This window comes from Aythya ferina (genome assembly GCF_964211825.1).
Source record: "Aythya ferina genome assembly, chromosome: 1".
Lineage (NCBI taxonomy): Eukaryota > Metazoa > Chordata > Aves > Anseriformes > Anatidae > Aythya > Aythya ferina.
The window spans coordinates 157,203,057-157,216,487 of NC_140296.1; the positions used below are offsets into that span (position 1 = coordinate 157,203,057).

At 33.3% G+C, this 13,431-nt stretch overlaps 1 protein-coding gene across 5 annotated transcripts in view; it reads right to left on the reverse strand.

The window, feature by feature from the left end:
- The window catches only part of CEP290 (centrosomal protein 290), a 55,250-nt gene that overhangs the window by 30,700 nt on the left and 11,119 nt on the right, over positions 1-13,431 (reverse strand). For 2 of the 5 annotated variants that reach the window (XM_084506246.1, XM_084506245.1), the window contains exons 16-26: positions 13,203-13,303; positions 13,025-13,112; positions 12,433-12,545; positions 9,232-9,316; positions 8,254-8,396; positions 7,484-7,648; positions 5,784-5,933; positions 4,639-4,754; positions 3,133-3,235; positions 1,001-1,231; positions 242-415 (exon numbers count right to left, since the gene is read on the reverse strand). In XM_084506246.1, the coding sequence (XP_084362372.1) occupies positions 242-415; positions 1,001-1,231; positions 3,133-3,235; positions 4,639-4,754; positions 5,784-5,933; positions 7,484-7,648; positions 8,254-8,396; positions 9,232-9,316; positions 12,433-12,545; positions 13,025-13,112; positions 13,203-13,303 (1,469 nt within the window). Of the gene's footprint in view, positions 1-241; positions 416-1,000; positions 1,232-3,132; positions 3,236-4,638; positions 4,755-5,783; positions 5,934-7,483; positions 7,649-8,253; positions 8,421-9,231; positions 9,317-9,643; positions 9,737-11,442; positions 12,244-12,432; positions 12,546-13,024; positions 13,113-13,202; positions 13,304-13,431 lie in introns of all 5 variants that reach the window. The other 3 variants (XM_084506243.1, XM_084506242.1, XM_084506244.1) reach the window with 3 other exon arrangements.

Consider the following 13,431-nt stretch of genomic DNA (forward strand, 5'->3'; position numbering starts at 1 on the left):
TACACTGACAAAGTACCATGTAAGCAAATTAAAATTTGATAGCAACAGCAAGACTTGCTCCAACAGCTCATACCCGCTATGTAACTGTTATAAACTAGCAACTAGTTATAACTGTCCCAACTAGTGTTGGAACTTCTATTCCATCTTTCTATTAACTGAGAGGAAAAAACAATGCAGGATGAATGTATAATGAGGTCTGTTTTTTTCTTCCCTTAAGGTTTAAATGTAACACAGACATTACCTCCATATGCTCCATGTTTGTTGTCCGTTGGACGAGCAAGTTATCTTTTTGTAACATATCTCTGTATTTAGCAGTTAATGCATTATACTGCTTATTAGCCAGTTCTAACTCAGATAATGGCACACTACCATCCAATACTTTTTGTAGAGCTGCAATCTTAAAGCTAGCCATTTCCTATGAAAACAATCAATACAATGAGTTACCACAGTTTCCTAAACTTTTAAATAGGAAAATAAAATTTACTCCACAGAAAAAAGAATACCAGTTAATACAATGTTTTAACATATGATACTGGTTTACTTTACTAAATTAATATACAACTTTATGCATTGCTTGCAATAAACATTGACAAAATTTCACTGGTATTGAACTGTCTAGGCAATTTTATCATTAATAGCCTCAACAATGCCCTGTCACAAAGCACTGTCAAAACCGTATTTTATAAAGATGAGTTAATCCTTATTATTATGATCCTAACCCTTTGGCCCTATCAAATTGAAAGGCCAAAAAGCGAGATTGGTTTTCATAGGACAATTCCAATAAAAAGGACTTGTGTTAACAACCTCAGAAGCAGAAAACTGACGGATTTTGTACTATGATGTTCATTTAAATACAAAAAATGTTTTGACAACACAGCATTTAGCAAGCACCTGTGTAAGGCATTTAACAAACTAGAATTGGTCCATAAAAAAAATAATAGTATATTTATTGCCAAACTTTTAAAATAAAAAAGTAGACTATTACTACTATTAACTATACCTTGAATCGCTGCAAGTGTCCAATTTTCCCTATAACTGCAGTCTCCATATGTGTCATTTCACTCTTCAGTTTCTCATTTTCTTTTCTAAGATGCCGTTCCATTTCAAGTAAAGTGGTATACTGCCTTGTTAATGACCTTTCATTAACTCGTAAAACAGTTATTTTTCTATTATTTTCTGCAAGTAATTTTTTTGTTTCATCAGGATCCAGCTGAAGTGCACTGAGTAAATTCTGTAAAAACATTTTAAAAAGAACCTCGTACCGAAATATGGTAAAACTCAACTATATTGACAAGCTTGCCTTGTTGAAATACATTTTCTAAGCTCACTGTAAAAGCTCTATTAATCTGAAATAATTTATTTCTTCTATTAAAACACATACATGCTCAACACACACATTTTAATCTTAACATTTTAATATATAATTTAAAAATTTTTAATCTTCAAAGTTACTTGTTTCTGAGGAATAGAAGGTAAATACATTGGGCTAGTAGGAATTTTAGCTAATGCTGACAATTTTAACTTAGAAACAAAGTAATTCTCTACATAATCTTAATTTTTCCCCTTTTACTAGTCTAATATAGCATTTAGAATCAAAACAAATGTATTTGAATCATTTTCTAAACCAAACAGAATTACTGTAGTACCTAAAAAGAACTAATAATTTCTTACTTTGAGGCTCAAGCTAATATTTGTGAAGTAATCACATGACTACTATGATCCTATGGATACAAATGCAAAACCTGGGGGGCACTGGAAGAGGAAACCATAGTGACTCAGGTAACAGAAGGCACGTGAGCTTTAGCTTTGCCATCATCTCAGCAAGCAGGCAAGGAGCAAGAATTCGAGCCGTAAACTTCCAGTTTTCAACAAGCCTTATGTCCCACAGGACATCTTTATCTCTAAATTGGAGAGAGACAGTTTTGAAGGGTGGACAAGTGTACCCTGAGCAAGTTTGTAGACATCACCAAGCTGAGTGGTGCAGCTGACACAAAAGAAGTAAGGGACGCCATCCAAAGGGACCTGCACAAACTAGGTAAGTGAGCCCATGTAAACCTAATGAGGTTCAATAAGGACAAGTGCAGGGTGCTGAACCTGGGTCAAAGCAGTCCCAGACATGAGAACGGGCTGGGAGAAGAACACATTAAGAGCAGTCTTTTGGAGAAGGACTTTGGGGTTATGGTCAACAAAACCATGACAACAGCCAGAAGTGTGCATTTGCAGACCAGGCAGCCCAGTGTATTCCGGCCTGCATCAACAGAAGTGTGACCAGGAAGCCAAGGGAGGTGATTGTCCACCTCTACTCTGCCTTTGTGATGCCCCACTTGGAGTGCTGTATCCAGGTCTGGGGCCCATGTTAGAGCACAAGGAACGCCTTTTAGAGTAAGTCCAGAGGATGGCCATGAAGATGATCAGAGGGCTGGTGCACCTATACTATAAAGAAAGCTGGGGATATTTAGTCTGGAGAAGAGAAGGCTCCAGGGAGACTTCACTGCAGCCTTGCAATACTTTAAAAAAGACTGAGAGTGACTCTTTGCTCAGGCAGATAGTAATAGGACAAGGGGGAACGGTTTTAAACTAAAAGAGGGGAGATTTAGATCAGGTATTAGGTGGAAGTTTTTTACTCATAGGGTGATGAAGCACTGAAAACAGGATGCCCAGAGAAGCTGTGGATGCCCCATCCCTGGAGGTGTTCAAGGCCAGGCAGGCTGGGGCAACCTGATCTAGTGGGCAGTATCTCTGCCCATGGTGTGGAGTTGGCACTGGATGATCTTTAAGGTCCCTTCCAGTGCAAGCTGTTCTGTCATTTTATGAAGAGTACGCATGTGGCTAGAAAAAAACACCAGAACCCTGGAAGCCTGAAGCCATTAAAAAATGCCGTGACAGCTGGCAGGGATTCCACTTTTTAAGCTTACAGTAACACTTTGTAGGTGTATCAATAACATGATTTACCTTTTGTATTGTTGATACTGATTCTGAATGTACAGTTCACTGACCGATTTCGTTTTAATTGAGCAGTTTTCCTCTGCAACATTTTCACCTTCTAACAAATTATAGAATTGTTTTAAAACATTTCTTCTTCTTCTTAATATGTTTTTCCACTTCTACTTTGGAAGCAACAAAGTTACTTACAGAATACTCCTTTATTTTTGTAGCATCCTGTTCTTTTTGCTCTTCTAGCTTTTTCTTTTCCTCTTTCATTTTTTCTGATTCTTTCTGCCAGCTTTCCTTTTCACTAAAACAGCAATTACACATTTTCATTTACAATCACGAAGTGCTTGGTGAATTTCAAAATGCAATTTGGAAAAGACATTATAAATTGTGGGTGGATAACTGAAAGCTGATCTCCTCTGTTCAGGTTGCTGCTAGATTAATGATTTTCCCTCAAAATAAAACTTAGGTTTCCCATATTCAAAATCAACATTAGAGGTCAGCTTTCTAAATATAATGGCAGGCAATGGCTATAATATTAACTCAAAGTTTCAATGGTCTTGCAAGTCTTTCTTTCCATTGCATTCATTTTATTTCAAGTGCATAAACAACCTGATTTCCCACTCTATTTTTTTCTATTTTACTGAAAAGAAAAACAAACAAACAAACAAACATAACAACACTAAGCCTTGTTGTGGCCCAAACTACTCTCCTCTACCCACTTTTATTTATTTATTTGGAAACAAAAAATTGTTAACTGTCTATACACATCTAATGAGGAAGTTCCTATAGACCATATAAGATAGTTTAGGTTAGTCTAAACAAATAATCAAGGGTGTTTCAGAATATCTTAGAGAATAGGACATCTTAAAGAGTTTCCCTTTCTCAGTCCCTGATCTCTAAGTAATATTTTCTCTTCAAAGGGTATCTCCTCTATAATGGAGGAAAATGGAGGAAAAGGAGGAAGGTGCTCTGAAGTGAGTCTTTATGGGACGTCACATCAAAGAATCTCCTCCCCTTACTTAAACCTGTAACCCCTTTGAAGATTTTCAAGAAATTACTGAAGCCTTGAGTTATCGTCTTATCCCTCTGACTGAGGTACCTAATCTTATTAACGAGGCAGCATACAATAGTCTTTAATATTTTCAAAAAGCTGTAACTTTCATGTGTCAAACAAAAATAATGTCTTTGACTGATGTCTGGAAAGTCTTAACTGATTCAAAGAACACACAGAAGTTCCTACAAGATGAAACACTCTTATTCAAAAAGCCATCCCGTGACTGCTATTTTCAGACCAAACATAGAAAGGATATAACTAATAGTCTGTTAAGAACCCAAATCAACAGATTGACTTCTATGCTTTTACCAAATAAAGATCCTTTGACCATAAGAAGAACTTTATAGAAATTGGATTCAATGACACATACAAAGAACTGAGAGTCTGAAAGAGAAACAAGCACGAGGGACTGAAGATATGAAATCTTGCAGTCCTCATTATAAAGTATGCACTATGAAAAAGATCTGGTAGAAAAAAGTAGTTTTTAAGCTTTCTGAGCCTTTACAGGACTAAAGAAGTGCATGAAGAGTATCCAAGAGTAGCAGTATTTATGACACTAACCAAAGAACACTTCAACATAGTAATGAATCTCGTACTCAAAATTATTAAACTTTTAGATACCTGAACTTTCAGAATTCAGAGAACAATACCTTTGATACTCTTTATAAAGCAAGCCTTGTTGATGACGAATTACTGCAAATTTTCGCTTATAGTCCTTTACTGAGTCTTCTAATTGTTTAAGTAACTGTTCTTTATTTTCCAGTTCCTAATTTTCCAAATAAAAATATTGAAGTCTTTAATATAGGTTTTAAGTGTGAAAGCATTAGTTTAAATTACAGTTTTCTCTTTTGTTTTTCATGATAGATACTTCTGTCAATTCATCTGTATCAATTTTGTGAACTGAATATATGAAATATCTTTTTCTGTAAAAGCAACAAATGAAAAAAAAAAGTCCAATAAACACTGGCATTCATATTACTAGGTGTGAAATAGTGCAAAAATGCTCTATGGATTACAGCCCCAAAAGTTTACAACACCAAGGCATGTTCTTAGCCCACGTATTTAGTCTACAAAGAATACTAATTGAACATCTATCTAGGAAGTCATGCTTTCTTTTCACATTCCTAAGTAGCTTTCTATATTATCATCATATGCAACTAAAAGTATTATCTAATAAACAAAAGTAATCAAAGACAGAAAAAATAATATACTAATAACACAATTTATTTCTCCTGCATTTCTTAAATAAATAGTTGTTCTTTACTATACATGTATGTTTGGTCTCTATGCTTCCCATGGAAAACACAAGCTTCAGTTTCAATGTACTTATTCACACTTATATGTATGCTGACATATTTTTGACATAACGGAATGAAAATTCATACAGTAAATAAAGACCTTTACTATACAGAGAAAAAGAGATCAAAGTAGGATTTGCACATTCAGGCCCAGGTGTGAAATTCAGACAGTAGTGACAGAATTTCTTGTAAAAAGTGTAAAACTGGAGAAATTTAAGGAAGATTTTTAGATCAAAATTCCCATTTTAAACAGACAAAACCAAATTGTTGTCAAATAAACATTTTTTAGTTTCCAGGCTTACAGCACTTCAAAACATTTACAGCTTTAAACAAACAAACAAACAAAACAACAAGAAAATAGCCCCAAAAATTTACAGATGTTAAAACTTCAAAATTATTTTGGAAAGTTCTTCCATGTCCATATATGGCATGACAGATTTTGGAGAAAGCTGCTCTATGTTACAAATATTCTTGATAAAAAAGAATAAATGATTTACCTGTATAAGACGTACTAAGTATTCATTCAGAGAATTAATCATGTTAACACTTGAAGGAGCCATCCCTTCTGGAAGATTCACTGTTTTGAAGACAATATTAGCACCTTCTGATTGACGTAATAAGTAAATTTCATTTTTCAGTTGTGTAATCTAATAAACAAAGTAACTCCTGTTATTTAATTAAAATGCACCTGATGGAAAATATATTAGTTTTCCTAAGTTAAATCAGTTGCTATTAACAATCTAATTCAGTTCCACTTATATTCTAAAGAATTCAAACACTCTTAGAAAATAACCTTTTAAAAAAAACTGATTATGTGAATAATTAAATGCACAGTAGCTTGAGCCAAATTGATCAAACCACTACAGCAATCAGGGCAGATTCACATTACTTGTTACTTTTATTCTGAACTGTTTATACAGTGCACTTATATAACTTCTAAAAAGATAAAGTTTGGATAGAACTATTGCAGTGGTTATTTGACGGTTTATTCTAAATAAATCTTTGCCCTTTAACTTCTTAAAAGCTTTCTAGTTCTCTAGTGTAACAGTACAAAAAACACTATTCCAGAATATTACTAGAGAATGTATTCTACAGAATTGCATTCAGCTCTAGGGTCTCTAAGACATGAAGAGCAGGTCCAGAGGAGGACCACGAGGATGATCAGAGGGATGAACACAGGCTGAGAGAGCTGGGTTTGTTCAGCCTGCAGAAGAGAATGCTCTGGAGATTCCTCATAGTAGGCTTCTAATATCTAAAGACAGCCTACAGAAAAGATGTGGGGTGTGGGGTGAGCTCTTTGCCAGGTAGTGTAGCGATATAACATGGGGAAACCATTTTAAACTAAAAAAGTAGTGTTATATTCTTCCTATCTAAGAAATAGGAGGGTGGTGAGGCACCAGCACAGGCTGCCCAGAGAAGCTGTGGATTCCCCATCCCTGAAGGTGTTCAAGGCCAGGCTGGACGGGACCCTGAGCAACCTGATCTACTGGATGACATCCTTGCCCACAGCAGGGGGTTGGAACTAGATGATCTTTAAGGTCCCTTTCTATGAGTCTACTAGAGTATTAGTTACTGGCAAATCTTTTATGTATTACCAAAGATATTCTAAAGGGAAAATTTAAATTTTGCTTGTTGTAAAATAAAATTCCACTCTTAATTCCTGCCTTGGAAGGAGCATTCAAAATAATCCAGTATAAAATTCTAAAAAAGATACAGGATTTTACAGAATCATTCATCACTTTTAGAACACTTAATCTGTTATTTATTTAAATTAAAAACAAATACAAGACTACTGGCTTTCTGAAGATAGAAGCCTGTAACCTTTTTTTGGCACAGCTCTCCCCAGAAGACAGCCATGCTTGGTGTACAACATCATATGATACTCACAGGATGAAGTAACATTAAGAAGAGTAAGATTTGAACTTAAAAAGAGCAAACTGGTAAATCAATATATATATGATATATATATTGATTTTATATATATTATATATATATATATTGAATATATATATATTGATTTACCAGTTTATAAATATATATATATATATTTATAATCACACTGCTCACTTAAGCTAAATCCAGTATCTTATGCATTGTGTGTTTTTGTTCTAAATTATCATAGTGTGTGTTTTTGTTCTAAATTATCATAGCAGAAACTTTTAAGTACAAATTAACTTATGAAAGATAAATTGTATACCTTTTCATTTGCATTTGCCAGTTGATTAGAGAAACTTGTTGCCTCCTTCTGACTCTCTTTCAGTTCCTGTCTTAATTCTTCATTTCGTCCTGTAAGTTGGTCAACCTGAGCTTTCAAGTGCACACTAGCATCAAAGATTCCCTCTGTGTTTTTTGATTCAATTGCCTAACACAGTAAATATTAAATTAACAAAACAGAGAAAAAACAGAGAAAAGCTTTGTTTTTCCATAATAAACTGGAACTGGTTTTAAGCTACATAAATACAGCCAAAAAAGCAAGACATTTTAAGTTTTTTCAAATCTACTAATTTGTTTGCTGATGACACATAATTTATATCATATACCATAATATAAATAATTGCATTTGCCTGTGAAAATACTAATTTTTCAGGAAGATGTTTGAATAAGTAATTTTTCTTCAACATTTCCTTCAGGTCCTGTACAGATATGCAAAGAACACAGACAACAACAAGGCATGCAAATGAGCATTAATCTTAAACTTTACATATAAGACAATAAACTTGACCAGGACAGTTTTATACCATCCAGCTGAAGGGATAGAAGATTTTTTTCATTTTTTTTTTCTGTTGGCAATTTCTTCTTGTTGTATATTTTTCATTTGCCTTTTTACAGAGGAATCAAGTACTCCCACTTGTAAGCAAGGAAGTATATACCAGTTACTATTTAATTATACTATAACCCAATAATATAAAATATATATATCTATATAACCTAAAAATCCTATAAGGTCAAATAAGCAAGCACGCTTACATTAACTAAACGGTCCAAACTAGGGATTGTTAAGGCTGTTTCTCCTCCCTTCACACTTGGATCATTCTGCATTTCCTTGACAGCTTGCAATATTTCTTTCATTCCTTGTTCAAGTTGTTTATTCTCTTCTGATAATTCTTTTACTGTAATAAATATTGTTAATGTGTCTAAAAGCAGTAAAATATGAGTTAGTTTTTTTGTTAAATGAGTTAGACATTTCATCATAATACCTCTTGATTTGATATATAAGAAGATTGTTCATATTATATACAGACATAACTATGAATTTTAAAGTAGATCTGCTAGGTACTTCCCAACAGTGTATTTTGCTGGAGAAATATCAGTAAAATAACAGATAAATCCTTTATGGAAACATTTGACTTTACTGAACCTTCCATTCTTCAATATTTCCTGCCACTGTTTTCACTTTTTTAGTAGCTTGTCTGATCAGCTTTCACAGATCCAGAAATATGGTGATCTTGGAAATGCTTCTGTGTAAAAATGGAGTTTTAAGGAAACTAGGAAAGATCCTAGTTTAATGCATTTAGTATGAATAAACTATGTTTCTTGTACTACTACCATTAATTTAAGTTTAAAATTAGCAAAACTAAACATGTTTTTATACACACACACAAATATAAACACATATTTTTACAAAACATCATTAAAGAGAATTCAAGGAAATTCCAGTTTGCAAATGCTATTTATATTATTTTGTAATCATTGTGTTACCAATTTAAATCAATTCACAACCAAAAATTCCACAATTCATAAGGTTATCAGAACAATTGTATAGAAACATTCCATGTACAAGGCAAATTCAATCATTGTGAAAGATACCAAAATAAACTGCATTTAAAAGAAACTGTACAGATGGATAGCTGTGGTCATAGTCACAAAGAAAAAAAAGTACAAATAATCAAACAATCTGCAGGAACCTGATAGCATTTCCTGGCTTTAAAACATGTTCCAACTTACATTTAGATTGAAATGTGACTATTACAGTCCTGTTCTTTTCCAAATCTCTCTCTCTTTCACTTAGTTCTTTTGCAAGGTACTCATTCTAAAGAAAATAAAAGAAAAATAACAATTGTAATTTAGGAATATTAGAATTCTCAATAAGACTCTATGGTTAAGAAATGTTAAATGAAAATAAACACTTAAAAATATTACTAATTAATTATATTTGGTAGTGACATAGTCACTGATGCAGTATACAAACCGAAATAATGTGTTACTATGATGGGAACAATCAAGGTAATTTATAGCAACAAAATCATTATTTATAGCAACAAAATCATCAGGAAAAAAGTATTTAAAGCATAGATAAGCTTTATATAAATATCTTTTTTTTTTTTTTTTTTTTTTTTTTTTAAACACCTTGTACTACCTGCACTGCCTGGCTTCTCCATTTTTCAAGCTGTAATTCTGGATAACTATTCAGCATATTCTTGATCAACAAATCTCTGTATATCTGCTCATTCTTAAAATAAAAAAGTTATTACTATATGATTCTATCTCCATTTTTATATAAATGTTTATATTTCCAAGACCTATCTGCTAAATTATCAAAAAACACTTATTCTTTTCTACTAAAAATGCAATTAACATGCTTTATTCATGCTGTAGCTTGGTTAAGAGTATTTTAAGAGAAACCAAAGTAGAAAAGCATACTCCAATAGCATGGAAAAAATGATATATAGTAGAAAAATGCATGACATACACAGATTTATTATTCAATCGGTTACTTACATGCTGACCATAGCTCAGCAGGGCTCAACGGAAATTCAATCAGTTCCAAAATATTTCAGTTCAAGGTAGGAAAAACCTATTTTCTGATCTCATCTATGGTAACCATGATGTTTCCTCATCAAAACCGAGACAAATAACAAACATGTTTTCTAGATCCATTCAAAATATAATTTTAGTCATCTAGTGTACTAGTCCCAGCTTTTTCTCAAATTGGGACTATGCCTTCATGAAAACTTCCTAGCCCATATATGAATCTCCTGACTGAAATGCAAGTGCAACAGAGACAGATTTACTAGAAGAATTACACAAGGTATACCCCATACAATACTGTCCAGGAAAACACAAACTCTTAGTCATCCAGCAGTTGGAACAACAGTCTACAAGTGTATAACACAGGTAGGACTGTGAGACTCTGCAGGAACTGACTTGATTCATGCCCCAGATATCTCTCAGGTACCAAAAACAAAGATCTGTGCTATATAAAAAGTAACACAGCACCTTATAGTAACTATTTTGGAAGCTACCAGAGTATTTTTTTTTTAAATATCATTTATCATATAAATAAAACACAGCAAGTATCCTGAAATCAATCTGTTCTTGTTACGATTCTAGCAAGTTTTCAAAAACCCCACTAAGAACCTAAAGTATTTTATCATTATGGATCTTTTTAATAAATTAAATTTTTCATTGAAAATATTTTCAGTTTTTCTGAGAACTGATGGATATTATCCATTTCTCTGCCAATTGACCAAGATAAAAGGATAGAAGAACAAACTCAGTAATTTTTTTAGAAGTTTCCCAGAAGGAAAGGCCTTTCTTATTCCAGAAGTCTAACTTTACACCATCTGTTTTCTTTAGATGTAGTCCAGTCACATAACATCTGTATCTTTTAACAGAAATCTCTTCTTTTACGTCGAAGGACTGAATCAGTCCCTACTTTATTCAACTAGTACTTGCAAATTAGCACTGTGATATTTGTTTGTGTACTTAAAAACATTTTAAGATGATTATCCACAAATTGTGTCGCTCAATACACAGTTGCAACCATTGATTCATTTGCGAGGTAAAGATCTATGCATTAATAAGTGGTATGCAGGAAAATAATTATTTTGTTTTCACTAATGCACGTAAGATAATAGAATAAAAACTATTCCCTCTTCATACCTGTCTATAGGGATGTCCACGTGTGTTTTGCAATTTTTTTCCAGACAGGAAGAAAATGTATCACTATATTTTTTGACGCTAAGTCAACAAATCAGCTGCAAACTAATGACTTGGGCATTTGTTTGTTCTAATTTAAAAAATGTGCCAATTCTATTTGAATCACTGCATAGATTTAAATAAAGATGAAATTAAACTAACATATCTTCAGTATTTGAATTTATCTCCTAAATAACTGCAACAGATAAGCACGCACATATTATACAGGAGCCTCACCTGTGATCTAAGAAAGGCTACTTCCCTTTTCGACTGCTGTATGAGATACTCAACAGGATCTACTTGACCTGAGTATTCTGAATGTTCATTTTCAAATTCATTTTCCAAAGTTTTCACCTGCAGACATTCTTTTATACAGTTCCTTCCTTCTCCATCTTCTTGAAAGGTATTTAAATCAGAGAACTTCATTTGCAAATAATCTGGCTTATCCTTCAATGTCATTCTTTGTGTTTTGAGAGTTACTGGCTTTCCAAGAACAGATGCACAAGAAATCGGAGAGCTTTGGCCAAGAGATGGACATGCACAAAAATTTTCCTCACTTCTTTGATCTGATTTAGAAGTTACAGACACTTGATTTGGAAAAGAGGCTTTGTTTCTGTAACTTTGGTCATTTACTTCTGAAGTCTGCCACATTCTCTGATACACAGAAAATGAATCTGTGCAGTCTGATTTTGAGTCTTTTGACACCTCTGTAATGTCTGCATTATCTGTTATCCCTGATGCCACTGTAAACTGTAGTTCTGGTGATATGAAAAGTTCTTTTATTCTAAGAGTTTCTGAATTACAGTTGTCACCAACTGCTTGCAACTCTGTCACATGTTTTGAACCTAAATGAAGCAAAGAAGCATTTCTATTTTTTTCCAAGTGATTTAAATTCCCAAGTATGCCACAAGTTCTTCTACGTAGATTTCCCACAGCCTTACTCTTTTCAGCTCTATCTTTCTCTGACTTCAAAAGGCTAACTCGTGCTTCTCTATCTGCAAATGTGTTTCTCCTTTCCGTGTTACATGAGTTGCTAGCCTGTACTCACAAGAAATAAAAAATGTTCATTAGTATTCAAAAAAAAAATACAAATGAAAAATTTGGGATTTTTTAACAGCAGTTAATAAAAGCTTATAAAAATAATTGAAAATATATTTACAAACCAATATTATATTTATTTGAAACAGAAATACAATAAATGCTTATGAACTTGGTTTATGAACCTACCTGTGCCTTTACTTCAGCAATATCATGGGTGTCCAAGAAATCAAGCTTCCTCTTATTCAACCACTTCTCTTCAGTAAAGCTATCCGTTATCTGCATGTCAGCAGTGTCCAATGCTAATTGCAAGTAAATGTACAATAAATTATCATGATTTTTTTGGGGGAGGTCTTCAAACAAAGGAATATATTCAAGCTACTATATATGAGTGCTATTTTTCAACTACCTGCAAGGTAAGAAGCTGTAAACTTTTCCATTGGAGTAGATTATGTTTGCCTAGGTGGCACAGAATTTAAATTTTTAAGTTTTCTGAAACAAATCCATTACAAAGATTTACTGGAAATCATGGTGAGATCATTCCATATCTAAGAACTACAAGACAATGGCATGACTCTCAGTGATGCGTTACTAGCCAACACAAGTCAAAAAGCTACGGGGCTGTAAGAATACAGAAATACAAAACCACTCACCTCTTCCTACAGATTCAGTGATAATTATTTTGTCTTATAATTTAAGCGAATTAATAGACAAAATACAGCTATATTAGTAACTACAGACAGAATTTTCTTGAAGAGTATTTTATAAAAAAATATGTTACCATTTGTTGCAACTCTTCTTCCTTTCTCCTGAGCCAACTTACGAACCTGTTTTTTCAATTCAATTCTTTCTTCTTCTAGCCTTTCAATCTGCATATTATTTAACAGACAAGTATTTCACTCCATTCAAATGCAGTTTTATTATGTAGGTCTTACACAAAAATATGATTTATCACTTACCTCTTTCAAAAGAATATGGTTTTCAGCTCTATATTGCTGCTGTTTTAGTACTTTGCTGTTTCTGAATTCACTTAAATCAATCATTGCCTTTGGTTCAAGACCTGAAACACAGTATATGATGCATAATCACTCATTTGTGAGGAACATTAATGTTAATGGTCATTAGTAGGTAGCCCATTTAAGTAACAACACAATCAGTCAAGTAGAACAAAAAAACCTAATGTGCTGA